Source organism: Miniopterus natalensis, chromosome 2 (genome assembly GCF_054644295.1).
Source record: "Miniopterus natalensis isolate mMinNat1 chromosome 2, mMinNat1.hap1, whole genome shotgun sequence".
Taxonomy (NCBI): Eukaryota; Metazoa; Chordata; class Mammalia; order Chiroptera; family Miniopteridae; genus Miniopterus; species Miniopterus natalensis.
This window is the reverse complement of record NC_142082.1, coordinates 64,443,427-64,464,516: the sequence shown is the minus strand read 5'-3', so window position 1 is coordinate 64,464,516 and position 21,090 is coordinate 64,443,427. Positions and strand designations below refer to the sequence as shown.

At 35.9% G+C, this 21,090-nt stretch overlaps 1 protein-coding gene across 1 annotated transcript in view; it reads right to left on the bottom strand.

Moving 5' to 3' along the window:
- Nucleotides 1-21,090, bottom strand: part of DIAPH3 (diaphanous related formin 3) — a 425,390-nt gene that overhangs the window by 113,350 nt on the left and 290,950 nt on the right. Inside the window, exon 25 of the mRNA XM_087814306.1 lies at nucleotides 18,746-18,881. Within this exon, the coding sequence (XP_087670432.1) occupies nucleotides 18,746-18,881 (136 nt within the window). The remainder of the gene's footprint in view (nucleotides 1-18,745; nucleotides 18,882-21,090) is intronic.

Genomic DNA, 21,090 nt, shown 5'->3' with positions numbered 1-21,090 from the left:
ATTTCCTCCACCTGAGCGGGTATCGTACCTTCTGCGCCCCCCCTGCTGCCCTCAGGACCTTGCTCTACTGAGTGCCACTCTCTCCCAGCATTTCTTTTCTCATTCCTCCCAATCTACATTTAAACAAATTCAAACACCTACTTGGTTCTCCCTTGAACCCCTCCAATTCCCTCTAGTTACACCCTTTCTTAACTCTGTCTCACTTCCCATACTCATTTATCAACCCTCTACCCGCTCCTTTAAGCTGAAGCCAATGGGACAATTGTCAGTCTGTTTATGATATGAACTCTTGGCAGCATCTGACAATGTTCTACACCTTCTCCTTTGGAATGGTCTCTGCCCTGGGCTTCATGATACAAGAATATCTTGGTTCCCCTGCTACCTCCATGGTGACGTCTTCTCAAGCTCTCTTCCTGGCTCCTCTTCCTTACACCATTCCTCACATTCCCCATCAGTGATTCATTAATTCCCATAACTTTGTATACTGAGAACTCCAGGTTTTTATCACCAGCACAAGCTCTACACCTGAGCTTTGACTACAGTGACCAACAATCCCTGTTTACCAAAGACCAAGTGGTTTTCTGGAACACAGGACTTTCAGTGCTAGAAGTAGGACAGTCTCAGGCAAACGGGGATGAGATGGTCACCCTAGCCCAAGCACTCATTACACATGGCAACTCAGGTGTCCTATAGAGACCTCAAATGTAACGGCTACAAAATTGAATTCATCATGCTCCCCAAACTTCTTCCTCCTGAGCTCCTTATCTCGGTGAATGGCACTGCCTGTTCAAGCCAGAAGGCAAATGTAGAAGGCAAGTATACATAGAAGGGTCTCTGTACCTCAACACACTGAGTTCCCAGTAGCCTTTCTTCCTGGAGAACTATCCAATAAAATTCTTATTTAAACTGTTAGCACTTAAAAATTCTCCTCAAGGAAAAACAATAAAAACGAATGTATCATTTATCTGAAAAGCTAGGTCGATTGGATAGCTCCAGTGGTGCAAGATTTTTTCTTCAGTGTCATGTTCTTCCACCATTCAAGTTCTTGACAATAATTTTGACTTCCACCTAACCCACTATTAAGTTTCTTCTTTAAATACCTTGGAATATTTATTTGCAACGTATTGTTATGGAATGATTAATTTTCTTCTCCAAGAAGCTAAAATAAAGAAGTATTCCTTGAGTAAGGAGAAAAACAACTTGTTTTAGCTTATGACTGCCCCAGCCTGAAGACACAGTGGATGTTCTGTAGGGTTACAGGGAAACAAGATGATTGCCCTTCAAAGCTCATTCTCTCACTGGTCTGCAGACCTGTTATCTCCACACGGCTCCTGGCTCTGGGTGCACTCTATCAAATACTGCCTTTAAAACTGCCTGGATAAGTGAAATACAGTCCAGTGCACAAAGGAGAATTAATGGAAGTTTTATATTAAGAAACCACAAGACAAGAGCAAGGCCCAAGACTTTCAGCCAAAGGAAATAAGGCAAAGAAGTAACTTCATGGTGCCTGGGTTATTATAATTTACATCTCAACTTCATTCAATATGAGACAGTATGTGGGCTGACATTACAATGCAAAACTGACACTAAATTACGAAAATAATTATCTGAAAAGAAATGATTGTTAACAGAAGACTATACTGCCACAGGAAGTGGTGTCCTTTCCTTTCTCTCAAATATAAGGAGATATTCTCTTCTGTCCCAGAGAGGTTAGGTAGAACACTGTTGAAGTGGGTGGCTTGCTTGTTGTGGTTTCATAACTTGAAACTTGTTATTAGACATGTAGCTACAAATGAATATGAACAACTCTCCATTGCTCAATATATTTATCTTAGTTTGTGCTTCCCATTTTCAACCTCTTGCCAACCATCTCGTGACTACATTTGTACATATTAGTGGTTCCACCAGGGGGTATGTGCACCAATAAGAGGGCAAGTTGAAATTAGATTAATTTACTATTTCATTAACAGCTGTGGTAAAAAGTCCAAAGAGAAAAAAGGTTGCAAGTAGCTAAAATGAGGGGTTCATTTTGGGAGTGAGTCTAAATAATCTACATTCCCCTATTTTTGTGGGTAACTGTGAGTCAGCTGTGCATACATCTGTGGGTGTTTATAAACATTTACCATCTGTGAGAAGCTTATGGGTTATAAATGATGAGCTAATTAGTGAGATGCTACTCATTCCTAATGACAGTTGTTATGGATAAAGGTCTTTTCCAGGTTAAATTGATCTTAGAACCTTGTTGATCACTGGAGGCCATTCTAACTTTTATTACAAGACTAAGGAGCTATACTATGTCACACATTAAAGAGTCATTATAACTAGATCAGGCCGCTAGTTTATGCCTGTTAATGAGCCCTATTCTTAATAGACTGAAGTGTGGATCAAGTACTTGTCAGGGAAAATGAGAAGTTGTCAGTCTGTAAAAGTTCAACTAATTCTGTAATATATGACATTTTTATTTCTGTTCTACATACATACTGAACATATTCCATTCAAAAATTTAAGAAAGCATAGATAGTAAGCTAGTAATTGACACAAGTCATTAATGAAAAGGTGTGTTCATATACATACATACATACCTGCATACATATGTATTTCCCTAAGTCCCCTCTATCACAAACTTTTTCTAAACCCCTTTCTCTCTTTTACTGATCAAAAATGTGGGGAAAACATTCTAAACAGGTTAACTTTCAGATACATTTGTTCTATAATCAAATGAAAAGAAAAAAAAAATATTGCACATGGACAGAGACTCATATTTACTGCAAAATGAAAAGTATCTTATAACATAGTTTGTATTTTAACACAGGACAGTGCTATAGAATGAGTGAACGAGGACCTTGGAAATTTTGCCTGCTTAGGCTCTAAGACAACATGCTTTTTGTGTAACTAACAGCACTCAGCACTATAGCACATTGCTTGTGTTCCAAGGGAATGACAACACTGTCCATGAGATAGAGAATTTTTGCAATGAAAAAAACTACGTTATCTAAAATGTCACTCCTTTCAACACTTCCTATCCTCCCATCCTTGCTTTATTTTATGCTCTTTAGAACTCACTAAATTCTAACACTAAAAATTTATCTTAAATGTTGTTTGTCTTCACCAGGATATTGGCCCACAGGGGCCGAGTTGTTTGTTTTGTTTCCTGATATATCCCCAGGAAACTGCGCTCAATAGATATTTGTTGAATGAAGGAAACATTTTGATGGAAAAGCTTTTTTTTTTTTCACCATTACCACAATAATTACATTAATAAACAAGGTTTTCCAATGAAAAATTTTATAAACTTCCTATTAGAAATTTTAAACCACAATAGCAAACAACACAGAGCCTTGGAAATTCTTTTGTAATGCTAGATAAGACAAGATTAATGCCTAAAAAAATAACAAAGTACTGTACTGACTAAAACATCACATATGCCAGGGAAACAAACATGAAAGCAAAGTTCAATAATGAGAACTCCAGAGCCTGAATCCTGGGCTGATGTCCTCTAGTGGAAGGTTTTCCTACACCGGGATAATGGGACATGTTCTCTGTCTTACCTTACCCATATCCCAAGCCTCAGACTCTCCAGGAGAGGGCCAACTCCAGCTTACCCTCAGGAGCTAATGCGATTTGGTTCCAAATGTTTTTGGTTAGTCCAGTTACAAAAGAATGCCTAAAATGTCTTTGTTAGCAAAGGATTTTCCTTTAAGAAAAAAGCTAACACGCAGTTGTGTTTCATACTCTTTGCCAGGCCCTTTCAGATGATCAGTTATCCCCCACATGCGAAACTGAAGATGCAAAATCAAGGTGTCCTAAAGCTGGTAGAGGTTATCATCCAACCATCATGAAAGTTTCTCCTGTTATCCCCACATCCAACCAGCTGTTACAAAGCCCACTGGGACCACTTCAAACCGCCTTTCAAATCTATCCAGTCTTCTCTTTCTCAGCATAGTCTTATTCAGGCCTTTTGGCATTTATATCCTGCCAATTACAAGTCTCTTAATTGGCCTCACTCTTTCTAACTCTCCCATTTCCTCTAATCCATCTGCAGTTTCACCGGCAGATTCATCTCTCTCAAACAAGACCCCTCACTGCTCCGCTGAATGCCCTTGGGGTGTGCCTGCAGCAGAAAGCGAAACCTCTAAGCACAGCACTCTCCTGACTTCCAATTTATCTCATCTCTTCCCACAGCTCTACCTGAAGATCACTCCAGGCATGCTACCTTATCTGTTGCTGTCCATTTCCTGCCTCTGCGTCTTAATTTACTCATTCCTTGGGATTCCTAGACGTGGAAGCCCTCTCTCAGTTAACTGTGTTCAATTTGGATTCCTATCCACCTAATTCAAGATTCTGCATTTCAAAGGACCAGGAGAGGTCTGAGCACTGCTGCTCAGATGTCAACTCACCTTTCCTTCCTTCACCCTGCTGTGAAAGCCAAAAGGACCATTTGCAATAGAAACTATCCACATAGGAGAGAACAAACACTATGTTTACGGACGGTAAGAACAGAGAGAGCGGGAAGGGAGGAGATTCCATGCAGTGTAGGAGCCCTGCACACAGGCTCCTCATTCTAGGGGGAAAATGGGACTTACAGGATGGAATTTCCCATGTAGTTACAGGGAGTGAAATCCAACAGTTAAAGTATCTTGTGTCCAACATACAGAACTGGGAAGGGGGCAGATCCACTGATGACGCACCATGCAGATGCATCATGTGCAACTGAGAGGTGCCAGGGAACCAATCTAGGCTCAAGTAGGCTGTAGCCCCCTCCCCAGCCCCAGCAGCTGAGTGCTGTGGGAGGAGCACAGGAACTTCCTATGGGCACAGGCTGGGGAGAAGTTTGCAGAGAGAAAGTGCAAATGCAAGTGAAGATCATGGATACATTTTCAGGATCGTCAATGTCAGGGACAGAGATGGTATCTAAGAGAAATCCAACAGATCTCCCAGGTTACCATTCAAGAGCAAAGCAGACATCACTTTACAAAAGTGGACGGGAGGAACTGTGTCAAAGTAGGGAGGCTATTTCAGGCCCAGAAGAAAGTAAAGCTAGAAGAGTGCACAGCCGTAGAAGTGTGCCCCAAGCCAGCTTTCAAGCTTGGGGTCTATTTTAGGGAGAAGAAAAATAAGAAGAGAAACTGGAAGGTAATTTCAAATAGAAACAACTGAATTCTACACTGAAATTATTGAGTAAAGTCAGAGGGAGAGGGAGAGGGAAAGGGAGGGACATGGGGAAGAAATTGGCTAAGTTGTTTAACATTATTCAGTTGGGGGCTCAGAGTCAGAAATTAAACTGCATTTATAGAAAGACTTACATCTTTGCACAACTGAGTTTGTTGTCTTGACTGTGAAGTACCTATTTGTCACCGATACCAAAAGAGCACGAAAAACAAATTTGGCAGATGCCGTATCTTGTCCCAGGATTGGCCAATTTACCTTTCAGTGAGTCTACTCAAATAGAATATGTACAGATTGAGGAATTTTTGTCCAACAGACATGAATCCATAAATATTTTATAAGTGCTTATTGAACATTTGCTGTGGAAAGATACTATATTAAAAACAGCAGCTCAACAAAGGCTAATTTTTTAAACACAGTGAATTTTTTATAAACGAATTTTATTTTTGTAAGATTAACTGAAAAATAATGGTATGTTTAATTTTCATATATAAATAAACTTTTTATAGCTAAATCAGAACATTAACTGAAATATTTAAAATAACTATAGTAGATGTTTCATACCATTTTCCCTTTTTTTGGTATTTTATAGAAGATAAATATCATCTAATTAATAGACATTTATACCAAAGAGGTCGCTGATAAGTTTTGAGGAGGATACATTAAATTCTCAAAACTTTTGATTTCTATTTTCCAAATTGACTGACCTCAAATGGGAGCAGGCTAAAAGCATGCCTGCACACTCAAGCTGTGGTTAACTGAACTGTAATGCTCAGATGGACATTTTTAAATCTCCAAGAGTTCCTCAGATTCTAACAATGCTAAACATTGGAGATATTTCTCCCTTCTCTTACCTTCCCCTTTTGAGACCTGATGAATGGCGACTGAGTTAGCATTCTAGCTCTTTTATGTCACAGTGCAATGTTTTAGGAATAGGATGGTGCCAACCATAAAATGGAAGTTTTCTTATGGGAGAGAGAAAAGGTTTGGAAAACAACACTTCTTCCCAGCTTTCCCCCACCACACGAGTGGGGCAGCTCTGAACAAGGCTTGATATCACTTAGGTTCTTCTAATTTTCCAGGCAGAGAAGAAGCACGCCTTAAACTTCCCACTATGCCTCCAAATATAACCTTAAGACCTTTTATGTTCAATCTCATAACTTAGGAACAGGCTCTTGCTCAGACTGCAATGCTCTGCACCTTAAAGTGGTGAAATGGAAGAGTCATTAGAACACAGTATAACCCACCCCAGGCCTTCTGTGGACTAGGCTCTTTAGCATCCCATAGACAAGGTCTCTAAAGGCTTTGTTCTATGGGGAAAGTGGGCAGCACTAGGGTCTTTTTGCAAAATTAAAGATGTTTCTAATTATTGTAAATATATTTTTATCTATTAAAGTTAAAATTAGACTACACAGCAAAATGGTAGGATAATCTATTCAAATATTTAGATTTACCTATTGACTGATTTAATATTTATCCAACAAAACTATTCCATGCATTCAAGAAACAGTGAGTGACTGTCAGAGAAGAAGGTGGGGTTGGGGTTGGGGGTAGGGGTGGGGAGGGCTGGATGATAGAAGGTGAAGAGATTAGCCAAAGGACATATATGCATAACCCATGGACACAAACAAGTGAGGTGATGGCCAGAGGGAAGGGGGGTGGGGGCTAGGTGGAGGTGGGCAAAGGACATGGGAGAAACGGGGACATCTGTAATAGTGTCAACAATAAAAATAAGGTAAGAAAAATAAATAGTGACCAGTATCAAAAGGCACTATGCTTTTGTTAAGAGAAAAACATCAGCGGTCCATAAAAATTAGTAAAAAAATACTTATATTCACATGTGAATTCAAAAGAAAATACAATTTAATTTGCATCAAGAATATCCAGTAGAAATGAGATCATGATTGCAATTCTACAGCAATAGAATCAATACTTCTAGATATGTGAACTGCAGTGGAAACACTGCCTTTCTTGGCTTCTGAACTAAGGTAGTCCTTTTTGTGCACTAAACAGCTTTCTTGACTTCATGATATTTGAAGGCTACTTTGCGGTTAGGTTAGAAAGAGATGTGTGAAACACTTAAAATCTTTAGAATGAATGGCAATTCAAAGGATCAAAGCTGGAATGACGGGATATTCAGTTCTAATGCAGCTATCCTTTACACAACACTCTTGAGAGTTAGTGATGGAGCCTCTGATTCAACAATAATTTGACAAAAATGTTTCTACTTTGCAAGGGTTCTTGCCTGAATATCACTAATAGTTTAAAAATAAACACTCAAAGGATTATATTGAATTAAAATTACTGTCACTTCTACCCATTAATGATAATTATCAGTGGGAGCTATATTGTGACAGTTCACTCTAGCCAGGCAATGGTCTCCCAAGAATTGCTCATTCCAAAAACAGTCATCTGTTTTCTGTTATTACACTAGTCTGTCAAAAATTCTTCCTGCCTTGGGGCATCCTAGCCTGTGTTAAGGCTGCCCTCAATGTTAACTCTGTTAATATTATGCTGCTTCTAATTTTCTTGAAGAACATTGGATACTGAGGAAGGAAGCTACCCAGGAAACAATATTTTAAAATCCTATTACAAAATAATGTCTAATTTCATCTGAACACAAATGGCTATTTATGCCATTTTCAAGTAACACATAAATATTCAATTTCTCTGCTTAATTTTCCCAGCCTGCCCTAGGGTATATTTATTCATCATCAAAAGCCAAACACTACTGAGTTCCTTTTTCATGAGGCAAGATAATCACTTTAGACTTTGAGCAACCTTCATGACCAAGTTCAGCAGCACTGAATGGATTTCCTTCAACTTTAAGGATTTAATGTCAAAATGACCAGAAACAGGAAGAGAAAAGAGGCAGCCTATTAATAAAAAAAATAAAAATCTGGCTCACCCTATGACCTTTTGACACATTGATATTTTCATCTCAAAAGATATACAAACAATAGTACAGAAATATGAGGAACTGTAAGCTGGGATGAAAGGAAGGAGCACAATGGTTGGTTACTCATTGGTCACTGCAACAATTGGCAGCCCAGGCACTTACAGGCATTTCAGAAGTTCAACTGCACAGCCTTCCCTTTCAAATTAATAGAATCTAAAAAACAGATATTCTCTGCTGCTAGAAATGTGCTGAAAGATTAAGTTTTCCTAACAAGTACCATTACCTTTAATCAATATTTTTACTCAGTTCTAACCACTAGATGCTCATTTCCCAACACAGATCAGTCATTTTGCAAATGCATGCTTTGGCTACAAGAAGACAAGAAAAAAATTAACAGAACAGGTTTTTTTTTGTTTTTAATTCTGTGTTATAAAAATCAAAGACTATTCTCTGTAAATTACTGATCTACATCAGGAGTTGACAAACTTTTGCTGTTAAAGATCAGATAGCAAATATTTTAGGCTTTGCGGAGTATATGGCCAGTGCCCCAATTACTCAGCTCTGCACTTGTAGCACCAAGGCAGTCACAGACAATGTATGTAAAGCATTCAGTGTTGCTATTTTCCAATATAAATTTATTTACAAAAACAGGTGCAAGCTAACTTGGCTCGAGGACTGTAGTGTGATCTATATTTTTCTTTACATATGAGTATTCCAAACTGAACTCAAAATGGAAGAGATGTCATTTGACCAGTTACATTTTTATCAATCGTTTGTCAAATCTTGAGTGGCTTCTGTGGTATCGGCTATGTGCACACAGAACTCTAGGTCCTATGAGCAAAAAAAGGCATCAAGCCATATTCTTGAAAAACATACACAATCTATTAGAAGCATAAGACTAGAGTGAACAAAGTGAGCATTAATAAAATATTCCACACATAAAGTTATATGGCAAGACTATAATGGTTTATACAGAGGACTATCTACTATCAAAGACAAATATTTAGAAGATATTTTAAAGAATGCAAAACCTGAACTAATCATATTTTGTTATACTCAGTTTAAAAAGAGATAAAAGGTATTTGTGGCAAAGAGAACACTAGAAATAAATGCAGAGAAGTAGGAATGCCTATGACCAAGGTAGTGGACAGTGCGACCAGTTCGACAGAGATAGGGAACGGTCACTGAAAGTGCAAGTTCACAGTCTCTTATCCATAACCTCTGCAGTCAGATATTTCAGAATCAGTTTTTCAGACCAGAAAATTCAAAGAGGTGTACATGCTGTAGAATCTTAACACACCCAGAGCAACCTGGGGCAACATCCTCTAATTAAGCTTATTATTATTCCTGCAGCATTAATATTCACATTTGATGGGACCTCCTATCAGTTAAGGTCAGGTTTGGCATCAAAAGTGCCTGGGCACTAAAATTACTAAAATAAATTACGGTTTTCAGAGCATTTTGCATTTTTGAATTGCAAAAGGGGTTTAGACATAAAGTGGATTAGCTGCACAAAAGTGTATCTTTCTTTGGCTCTAAAACAATTGCAGATCTCTAGAAGTCTCTTTCTCAGGGTAAATGCGATAAGTTTCTTAACAGCTGGAGAGATTTATGGTAATGTTTGAAAATAAGACAATACTCATTGTCTATCTCTGAAAATAAATGAATAACTTCCCATCAAATACAAGTTAATTCCACTCAGAACTGGGAATCTGGCACGGAAGGGCTCCTCATGACAACACCCACAGGTCTGAAAGTGTACACTATGTAAATAACTACCGATTACAGGGGGCAGTTACCTGAGGAGTATGCAATGCTGTACACAAAAAAGATGGCACTGTGATTGATTTCTCAAACACAATACAATAAATGTCGTTGATGTTATCAAAGGTATATAGCATTCTCCACATTGTAGTAACAACAAAAGAACTGAATGGTAATCGTTTCTGGCCAAGAATGAGAACAGGGTGAATTGTGCTTGATAACAGAAAAGTTATAAATAAATGATGTTAACATAAAAATTTCTTTGGTAAAATTCTTAGAAGTAATCCATGCTATACCATAAACATTTAAATTATTGTGTCCTAAGTAAAATTTATGATAGTTATGACTGAATCTTGAACTCCAAAACAAATGTAAACAAAACCTGGAGTCCATTTTCTACTCATCACATAGTTAACATTATATAATACCCTTATAATATAAGAAGGGCAATGAAAAACCATCTTGAAAATGGCTTTTAAATGGATAAACAGTAACCAGTAAGTATGTGGCTGTACCATGAAGATGTCTAACCAAGAGCGGCAGGCATAACTCAACAGAAACAAACAACAGAAGAGGAGGAGGAAAAGAAATCACGCTTCAAGTATGTTGTGCTGGAGAAGCCAGGATGGGGTGTGAGCCTTGCACAGCTATACACAGAAGACAAGTATTAGCGCCCACAAGGCTGGGCTCTGAATGAGCTTTCTCAGTTGAAGCTGTTATTCCAGTGAGAGAGATTCCTGCACATAAGTAAAAAGCTGTATTAACTACTAACGAGACTTTTAGAAAAATTTCTCACCAGTCATCCCTGATATTGATTCATGGAATCTCAGTCTCTTACTAACAATAAAAAAAAAAAAAAAAATTGTAACCCAAAACACTAATTTGAAAGAATATATGCACCCCTATGTTCACTGCAGCATTATTTACAATAGCCAAGATTTGGAAGCAACCCAAGGGTACATCAGTAGATGAATGGATAAAAAAGCTGGGGTGCATGTACACAATGGAATACTACTCAGCTATGAAAAAGAACAAAATCTAACCACTTGTGACAACGTGGATAGAACTAGAGGATATTGTGGTTAGTGAAATAAGTCAGAGAAAGACAAACAAATACCATATGATTTCACTTAGATGTAGAATCTAAAGAACAAAATAAACGAACAAACAAAATTGAAACAGGCTCATAGACACAGAGCAGACTGGTGGTTGCCAGAGGGGAAGAAGATTGGGGGACTGGGTGAAAGAGGTGAAGGGATTAAAAAGTATACATTGGTAGTCACAAAACAGTCACTGGGATGTAAAGTACAGCATCGGGAATATAGTCAATAATATTGTGATAATTATGTATGGGGCCAGCTGGGTACTGGAAATATCATAGGGGAACACTTTGTAAAGTATAAGACTGTCTAACCACTATGCTGTACTGTTGAAACCAATACAAAATATTATTGAAAGTAAACTGCAATTGAAAAATTTAAATTAAAAAAAAATTGTTAAATGGTAGATCTGGTGGTGGTGGGGTGTCAGTGGGTACTTCTTCCCGAATACAACACACTAAGGTGTTTGTGCCCCTCCCCAAAACTAGCATATTATAAATTTCCTGGTTCCTTAACTTCCAGCCTGGGTCAAACAATAAAAATACAGAAGATGTTTCCACCCTCTTCAGAACTACTGAGTTCTGTTGGGCCCAGAACTACTCAGACCATTGAAAAATCCCTCCTTCAAGAAGGGAAGAGTGGTGCTGATGTTACCTTCCTAGTTCTGGGCACTGGGATAAACAAATCTTTGAACAAGCAAAATAATCAAAATGGAGCCTGGACTGGAGTAGGGAAGCCTTCCTAGTTTGTCAATCCTCCCAAAACTTCCCAAAGGAAGAGGCTATCTAGTTTAAAACCACTGAATATGGTACCGAAGGGACAGCTGTCCCTCTCAAAGGTTTCCAGGGAAGATAATTCTCAAGCTCCGTACAGAGGGACAGTCTAGTGCTAGTTACCAATTACTAAAACTCGTTTTGGTCCTTTTTTCCTGAACTATGGTTAAATCATCAGCAATAAAAGAATAATAGCACAATAGTTAAAAATATGATCTCTTGTCAAAAAACGTGAGTACTGGCTTCTTTGCTAGCTAAATCTGACCAGGTACAAAAATATTAAAGAATTCCTCGATAAAAACAGTCTAAGTTTGTTGTAAGCATTACATGCAGTAATTAACACATATGAGCCTGGAATGGGATCAACTGCAGTAGTAGTATTAGTAGTAGTATGAGTTGTTGTTGCTATTGTTATTAGTCGTAGTATTACTATTCCAAAATAGGTGGGGTAAGAAAAGAAAAATATATCAAAGTCAATGCAATTTAATTTTTTATATTCTTGTAAATAAAGAAATGATTAAAGCCACTGGCCTACTTATGTTTATCAATTGCCAATAATGCTCGAAAACTGAAAGCACTACTGCATAAAACTAGAATATAACAATTATGGAAAATAATCTAAGTTTTACGTTATCTGAAGAGGACAGAGTAATTGTCAAAGCCTTTATGAAAGCAAGTATACACATTAATTGCTATCTGCTGAGACTGGCAGACATTCCCAAGTAGTATTTATGTAACATGCATTTCCTCTAAACTGGAGGCCTAATTGCTTAGTTATTCTAAATTGCAGAATGGAAAACAAAGGAGCAGTTTAGGCCATGTGGGTAAACAACAGATTTCTAAAAGCTAATTATCTTTTTATTTAATAGACTGAAGTTGCACCAAATGAGACATTTAAATCTAATAAATAATAAACAAATTGTAACCTAAAGACTAAAATATAGGAGCTGCTCATATAGTTTTTATTGCTCCATTAAATAAGCTCTTATTTACTTCCTCACAAAACATAATTATACAACACTGGGTCCATTTCAAGGCCATTCTGATGTGCTATTTAAAAATTATGTGAATCAACTTACATACTCAGGAAGTCTTGAAGCATAATATTTGAATTCTATTATCAAAAGCCCTATTCGTTTCCATGATTAAGAAACAGAAATGCGGTTTTGAAAACCTTGTACACAATCACATAAAATCACTATTACTATTTGTCTTACTAGAAATAATTACACACAAAGATAGCTATGCACTTTAAATAAATAAATATTAGTGTCTATACTTACTAGTTTCTACATCAGATATTTAAGACTTTGGATATCTTCTAAATTAAAATAATTCAAATTTAAACATCAACCTCAGAAAAATACTCAAAATTCACATACCAATTAAAGACATCATGAAAATGTAGTTAATTTGCTTATTTAACATAATATCAAATCATTCAACATAAAAAGCCAAAACTGTGTATGTGAATACTTAAGTAACCTCCAAGCTCATCATTTTTAGAGAAAACAAAAGAAAAATGCTCTTTTAATGCTATAACATGATAACATGAGATGCTGTGCTTTCTTAGTTTTGCTGCTCAGAAGGATTTTAAATGCTTCATTTTTCTTCTTAGGGAAATCTAGCGCACTAGTCTATCTTTTATCTTCACTCTATTAACAAAAATCACATTCTGAAATGAGAGTGGTAATAAATAGTAGACTTGAAAACGGTTGCCGGTTTTCTTGCCAAAGGCAAGTGATGATTGATGGTGGATAAGAAAAAGCAGGGATTTAGTTTACTCTACTACCACAGGTGGTGATAGAAGAATGTGAACATCTGTGAAAAAATGCAGCTTTACTTTGCATGGTAAAAATATGAAAGTCATGAAGATATACAGAAGGAAGCTCCCCACGGGGTTACGGTGGGACTGTGTGAAGAAGCTTCCCATTGTCATTTAGAGATGCAGGGTCCTACATGCTAAAATAAGATGAAACAAAAGTTCCTGGTCCAGAGAAGTGACAAAACAATAATGCAATTCAACAATTCACCTTCCACATTTTTTAAAGAATAGGAATGCTAGGCTGACAACTTCCACAAAGATAAGAGCGGTGCAGTTGACCCCTGAACAACAATATAGGCTTGAACTGTGTGGGTCCACTTATAGGTGGGCTTTATTTTTTCAATAAACACCTGTACTGTTTCCAATCAGCTGTTGGGAGGGCATGGAAACTGAGAGCCAGCTGTATGCATTGATCTACACCATATTTTATAGGGAGCTTGAGCATCCATGGACATTGTCATCTGTGGAGGTCCCGGAATTAATCCCCTGCAGATATTGAGGAACAACTAAGTTTTGGGGGAGTCAAAAATTATACGTGGATTTTCAACAGCGTGGGGACCAAGGCCATAATCTCAGCGTTGTTCAAGGTCAACTGTACCATGTTCTATACTAAAATGACTGGTTTTCCTATCAATTTCTAAGTAGTTTTATATAACTACTATTTTAAATTAGTACGTTTGGTATGCATTAATACCCTGCTTCGTTCACCAAGACAAATTTTGTTACCACCCCAACTCGTCCCCATCTCCCTCTCATTATTCTGTCCTATTTTACTTCCTATAACTTTTTATAACCTGTAATTACCTTATACATGTTGTTTGTCTGATTCATTCATTAGAATTTTAAACTTCATGGCAGCAGGGATCTTATTTATCACTGTAATCCAGCATACAGAAAAAAACTATTTGTTGATGAATAAAAGAAACAAAAGTGGTTGAGCTATTACATTTCTTTGCTATACCAATAAAAAATACTGGAAGACCACAGCACTTACATTTTTCATAACAATACAATGCCTTTATTGAGGAGCGTATTTGTCAAATTTCAGAAATGCATCAAACTCAATGAATCTGTTAAAAGTGTCAAAAACTGATATTTTGCCTAAGAATATTTTCAGTAATAAGTGCTAATTAGACATACTGCTTTGTAACTTCTACTTCACAAAGCCTCCAAATGTTATAAAAATCATGATTTGACATAAACCATATTCTACATCTAATATGGAAAGGAAAAGGTGACTGCATATTTGTACTACTTTTAAATATGGAAAAGGTATCGACAAATACGAAATAATATATTTGATACTTATAATGCAGCAGCTACATTAATAATAAGAGACTAAATACTTTGTTTTTCTATATTAATAATCGTGTTATGTTTAAAAGAAAACAAAAGACTATTCAGAATAATCATCATTTACTGAAATTTTAGAAGAGGTCTTTCACTTCGGTGAGAAAATTACATGAAATTTGGAATTTATTCCTAGATTCTTTAAATTCCAGTCTCCAAAATAAATAAAAGTTCATTTCCCAAATATTCAAATGTTTGTTAGTTTTTTAATTTTTTAAAATCCCCACCTGAGGATATGTTTTTATTGATCTTAGAGAGAGAGGAAGGGAGGGATGGAAGAAGGGATGGAGAGACAGAAAGAGAGAGAAACATCAATAGGTTGCCTCCCATACTTGCCCAACTGGGGATCAAATTCACAACCTAGTATCTGCCCTGACCAGAAATCGAGCCCCTTCTGGGGTATGGGATGATGCTCCAACCAACTGAGCCACAGGGCGAGGGCTGTTCAAATGTTTTTTGAAAGAGAGAAAGTGTTTCAAAAGTAGCTTACTACTCACAGCTTTCTGTTGTATCAAATGTTGTCTCATCTTATATCAAGTAACGTTGATTAAATCTTGCCACATAATATATGGTATTTATTTTAAAGACATTATTTTGAAGTATTTATTGAATATAATTTATATAAATCAATGTTACCGAGACTCTCCTTTGAAAAATATTCTCCCAGAGAATATCAAAGTGTATGGCATATATGAACCCCAGCATATTAAAGCTTTGGAAATGCCTATCAAGTGAGAGCCTTACATTTATTTGAGACCCATCTATAATAACTGGCATACCAGGTTTGGAAAGAGATAGTATGGAAAAGGTTTTATAAAATAACCCAAGAGGTCAAATAAGATGAGTTCTAAGATTAACAAATGATACAACAGAAACATTTCCTTAAATTTATTTTAAAAATAAAAAACATCCAAATCTATTTTAATAATTAAGACTAGAAAAGTAACATCCTCATAAAAAAATACACTTTATGTCAAGATAGAAAAATAAAAGGCCAAATTGAGAAAACATAGTTAAAAGGTAAATATTAATACATAATGAGCTAACTTGTGTAAATCAATAAGAAAAAGACTGAAACAACACAATTCGAAAAGAAATACAAGTAGACTAAATACCTGAAAAATGTCCAACTTCAGTAGTAATCAAAGAAATACAAAAGATAACAAAAAACTTTTTAATATATTAAATTAACAAAAATCTTAAAAAATGAGAATACTCAACCAAGTCTCATTTATAAACTACTGTTAAAAACTGGTGAAATTAGGCTACTATTGGAAATCCATTGTCTTACAGATATCTATCCTTTTTTATTACATGTCCTAATAATTACATTTTCAATTATTTATGCATAAATGTATCTCATTAAATGAATGGAAATAACTATTGTTCTGTGACTTCATTGCTGACTAATGCAAGTTCAATTTGAAATCACACATCCAGGGGATGCGATGACACAGATATGAAGAATCACAACTTAGAACACAAAACATTTAAAAAGTTCAGCAAGATAAAGCAAGACACTAAACTGCATATTCACTAGATCATACAGCTGCTATTAAAAGGCAGAAAGATTTAAAGTGTACAAAGAACTCACACAACTCAATGGGGAAAGGGGAGAAAAAGGGACATCTGAAATATTTTGAACGATAAATAAATAATATAAATAAATAAATAAATAAAAAATGGCAGAAAGATTTAAAACTAAAAGAAAAATGTGCCAAAATAGTAATAGTAATTCTTTAGATAGGAGGATTATGGGGTGACAGTCTTAAGATCTATTACTTTTTAGGTGTTTTCTATAATACAGAAGTATTAAAATTGGAAAAACAAAACAGTTATTCATAAAATTGGAACTTTTCATCAGGAGAAATATAAATTTAAATAAAATCTTTAATAAGATTACATTGATTTGAAGTTTCAATAAAATGTTTGCTTCCTATCAGGTTTTAACTTTCTAGATAATGGAACAAAGAACTGCTGAGAGGCTCTGTGTTATAAATCTTCAGGCAAAATCCACAACAAACAATACAGCAGGTCTGCCATCAAGGAACTGTCTAGATGACTGTTTAACCAACACTAAAAGAGCTAATGTTCAAATACCAGAATGTTTGGTAAACTAGGCAATAATAAATTATTTTAAAGTGACTTTCAGAAGCATATTTTAAAAATCAATGCTAAACCTTTCTGATCTCCATTTTTGTTTACACTTTAAGATGTTTCTCAGAACACTTCTTGAATTTCAAGTGTACTCTTAAAGAAATTGTGCTTGGATGACTTTTTTCCCCATGGAAGAAACATGTGCGATACATTAAGGTACTCAGTTAGCTTTATTAAAGATAAAATATGTCTGTAAAAATGAAAGGAGAGAAGGCAAGAAGGCATCTCTGTGTACCCCCCGGGAAACCTTAGGTGAATTTGCAGCCCTGAATTGTAAACTATGGTAATTTAGCAGTGAAGTTGATGGATTTTAATTAAAGGCCTCTGCAATCCTTAGTGGCTTGGAGGTAGAAGAGCCAGAATTTTCAGGGGGTGAAATATAACTATAATTTACTTAATCTGTTTGCTTCTAAGTTTGTGGTATCTTTTAGCTTTGGAAAATATACATACATATCTCTGTAAAGCTGTAATTTTGCTATTTTTTCTTTTTAAATTTTTCTAAGAGCTTTTTTTTTCCAATTAAATTTATTGGTGTGACATTGGTTAATAGGATATGGGTTTAAAGTGTACATTTCCATGATACATGAGCTATATATTGATTGCAATGTGTGTCCACTACCCAAAGTCAAATTTTAAAATATCCCGAAGTAGAGAAAATAGTGTAGTAAACATCCCCTTCCCTCCACGTACCCATTACCCAACATTAGCAATTATTCCATATAGCCAATCTTGTTTCATCTATTAGCCACCTACTTTCCAGTCACACTAGATGATTTTGACTGAAATCTATAAAATTTCAGTGAGTCTCTAAAAGAGACCTTGAAACATATTCACAGTAACACTCTTATAAGAAAATAAAGAGTATTCAAAATTTTCAGACTGTTTTTTCCTACATGTGTTTGGATTGGAGTATACAGGGTGGGGCAAAAGTAGGTTTATGGTTGTGAGTAATGGAAGCAGTTTAGTCTTGTATCATTATTTATTAAATATTGTATTAATTTCTATACGACAACTGTAAACCTACTTTTGCCCCACCCTATACTTAAGTTCCTTTTGATGTCTTGGTTGATGTGTCTTTTAACTCTCTTTTAATCATCAAGTTTCCCTTCCATCACTTTTTTCCTCAGGATATTTTGTTGAAGAAACAGGATTACTTGGCCTGTAGAGTTTCCCACAGTTTCCTACAGTTGTTTAATTATTATTATTATTATTATTTTTTAAATATATCTTTATTGATTTCAGAGAGAGGAAAGGAGAGGGAGAGAGAGAGATAGAAACATCCATGATGAGAGAGTCATTGATCGAGCCTGCAACCCAGGCATGTGCCCTGACCAGGAATCGAACTCCGATCGCCTGGATCCTAGGTCGAGGCTCAACTGCTGAGCCACGCCCGGCCGGCAAGTTGTTTAATTATTAATTGACATAAGTTATTATACATTGTTTGTTGAAACAGTAGTCAAAGAAATGTGAAATCTGGAACTACAGTACACCAGAGAAGCAAAATCACTTACAACCAAAGTAAGAATGAAAACACTACTAGTTAGTAAACTAAAGGGGAAAGCCCATAAAAAAATGAACTGCTCTATGATTTAGCAATACAAATAAGTAACCGAAGCTTCCTTTTTCACTGAAGTATATGAAACTACTAATACAGTAACCAGTATAAATCTTACATGTACATAGTATAAATAGCAACTTTGATAGTACTCACCAGTCTTCATTTCTAATATGCGCTTTTTCTTTTGTTGGCGTTCGAATCTTTCTTTCTCTGCCAATTCTTTGGCTATTCTGGCACGTTTTTGCTTTTCCTCTGCTTCTCTTTTTTTGACATTTTCCTTTAATGCTTGCTATAACAAATTAATTTTGAAAAATGATCAATTTTAACCACAGTAGTTCCACAAAGAAAATGGAAAATTATTAATCTGTAAAACTGTGATTAAATATCTTTTAAATAATGGCAACTTATATTACTAGCACAGTCTTTTAAAAGATCAGCACACAAACCCTTGTTAAATATGTCAAGTATCTATAAATATAACTGTTATGTTTAAAGTATCTGCATCTTAGTGGAATCAACTAACAGAAAGCAGACAGAAACTAAAAATAAAAACTACTTAATTTACAAATCAAAACTGTTTTCCTATATATATGTCCAAAGGAATGTCTAGAGAATTTATTTCAGTTTCCCATACCTCCTCTGCTAGTAAACTATCGAATACAAGGAAAATACTTGAGCAAATAATAAAAAGGAGCTGAAATTCTGTAATGGCTCCTTTATACTACAATCATTTAACAATTCTTCTCATAGAGAAGTGTCATAAGGGTGACTAAAGAAAGATTTGGCATTTCAAAGGCAGGCCTTTAACTGTTCACCCAAACAAATAACAACATGTAAACCATAAGAAGATCTCAATAGATATGTGATCAGTTAATTTCTTATTTTCTAAGTTTTATACAAATCAAGAAACGCCTCTCATGTGGCATTAATGGGAATTAGCAGATAAATTGGGACTTTTCTAAGTGCCAACAAACAGCACGGCATTGTATTACAATCTCCTATGGAGTTTGTATTCTCAGTACCAGTGAAACCAAACAGGTTATCTAATTGCTAGCTTATCACTAATAGTATTAAATAAAAAGTGTATAATTAAACTTAACAAGTAGGTGGCTTATCTTATTTTGGGAAAAATTTTAATTCCTCCCTTACTGTGATATTTTTTAACCACAGAAATAGTGCAAGTTTTTCATTAGAAATCAAATAATAAAGTTTAATATTATTAACCAAAATAATGGAAAGTACAAGGGGCAAAGAGGAGAAACAGAAAGCATAGAGAGAATATTAATTCATCCATTCATATCCAACTATCCACACATCCATTCAATAAATACTGAGAGACTGAGTAGTAAATGAGATTAAAGACGAGATATTTGTATAGCTCTAAAACATGTTTACATTCTGTGTGATAGGGTGGGGCAGAAGGCAAAGACAGGCAATAAACAATAAACAGTTTGATAAATATTGTAGTATTAAAAAAACAACATAGAGTGGTGTGAAGGAATGCCTGGGGAGCTGCTTTACATTAGGCTGTCAGTAAGGCCTCACTCACTGCTTTGATTCAAGCTGAATTTTGAATGGCAAGAAGCTAGCTCGGTGACGACCTTGGGAAGGAACAAATGCAAAGGCTGCTGGTAGGTTTGAGAGATAGGTGGCCAGTATAGTGAGGTCAAGTGAGGTCAGGGGGTCTGCTGAGGCCTCATCATTTAGTATTTATGGTCTTCTAGGCCAGTTGGATTTCTTTTAAGGAAAGGAAAACAATTGCAGATTTTCAAGTAGGAGAGTGTAAGACTAAGCGCTCTAAGATATAAGTACTAGTCAAGCATCTTTGTTTCAAACTGTCTTTTCAAAGATATTTGTATAATGAAGAATCTTGGAAGATAGAGGTGGTATCTACAGCTTAAGCAAATGGATTTATTTGCTGCTCAGTATGGTAAATTGGGGAGGGGGGGCAGTCTTATCTCTTTAAAAAGACTGGGTTCCCTAATTTCAGAATTTTTCTCTAGTAACACAAACTACTAAGCATGTAGGTTTTAAACCTGGCACTCTTAACATTTCCCTGTGGGAATTTGGGCTCAGGAATCTACAAATTGTTTATTCAGGATATTGCTATTGCTGTAATAAACTTCTTTGTCTCTAACCCTGCAGTCTTTTGTCTTCTGCCAATATCCATGGGCTGCTGGCAGGCTAACAAGGTAAATTCTCATACTCTTCACAGTTCATGACATATTAACACATTATTTTTGCTAAGCTATGAAATACCAGCTTTCATGTGCAATCCCTCCTATCTGCAAAATGGATTCTGTATTCTCCATTCTGGCACAGAATGGTTAAGTATTTGTCCACTAAGAGGCAGAGGAAAGATTTGAAAGCTAGTTATATTCTATGTTTTTCCACCATGTTGCGTCATGTTATGGTAACATGTGTTAAGTGCCAGCTATAAGACAACAACTACTATAAAAATCAACATAAGTTGGGAAGATAGAAGGCAAGATAAAAAA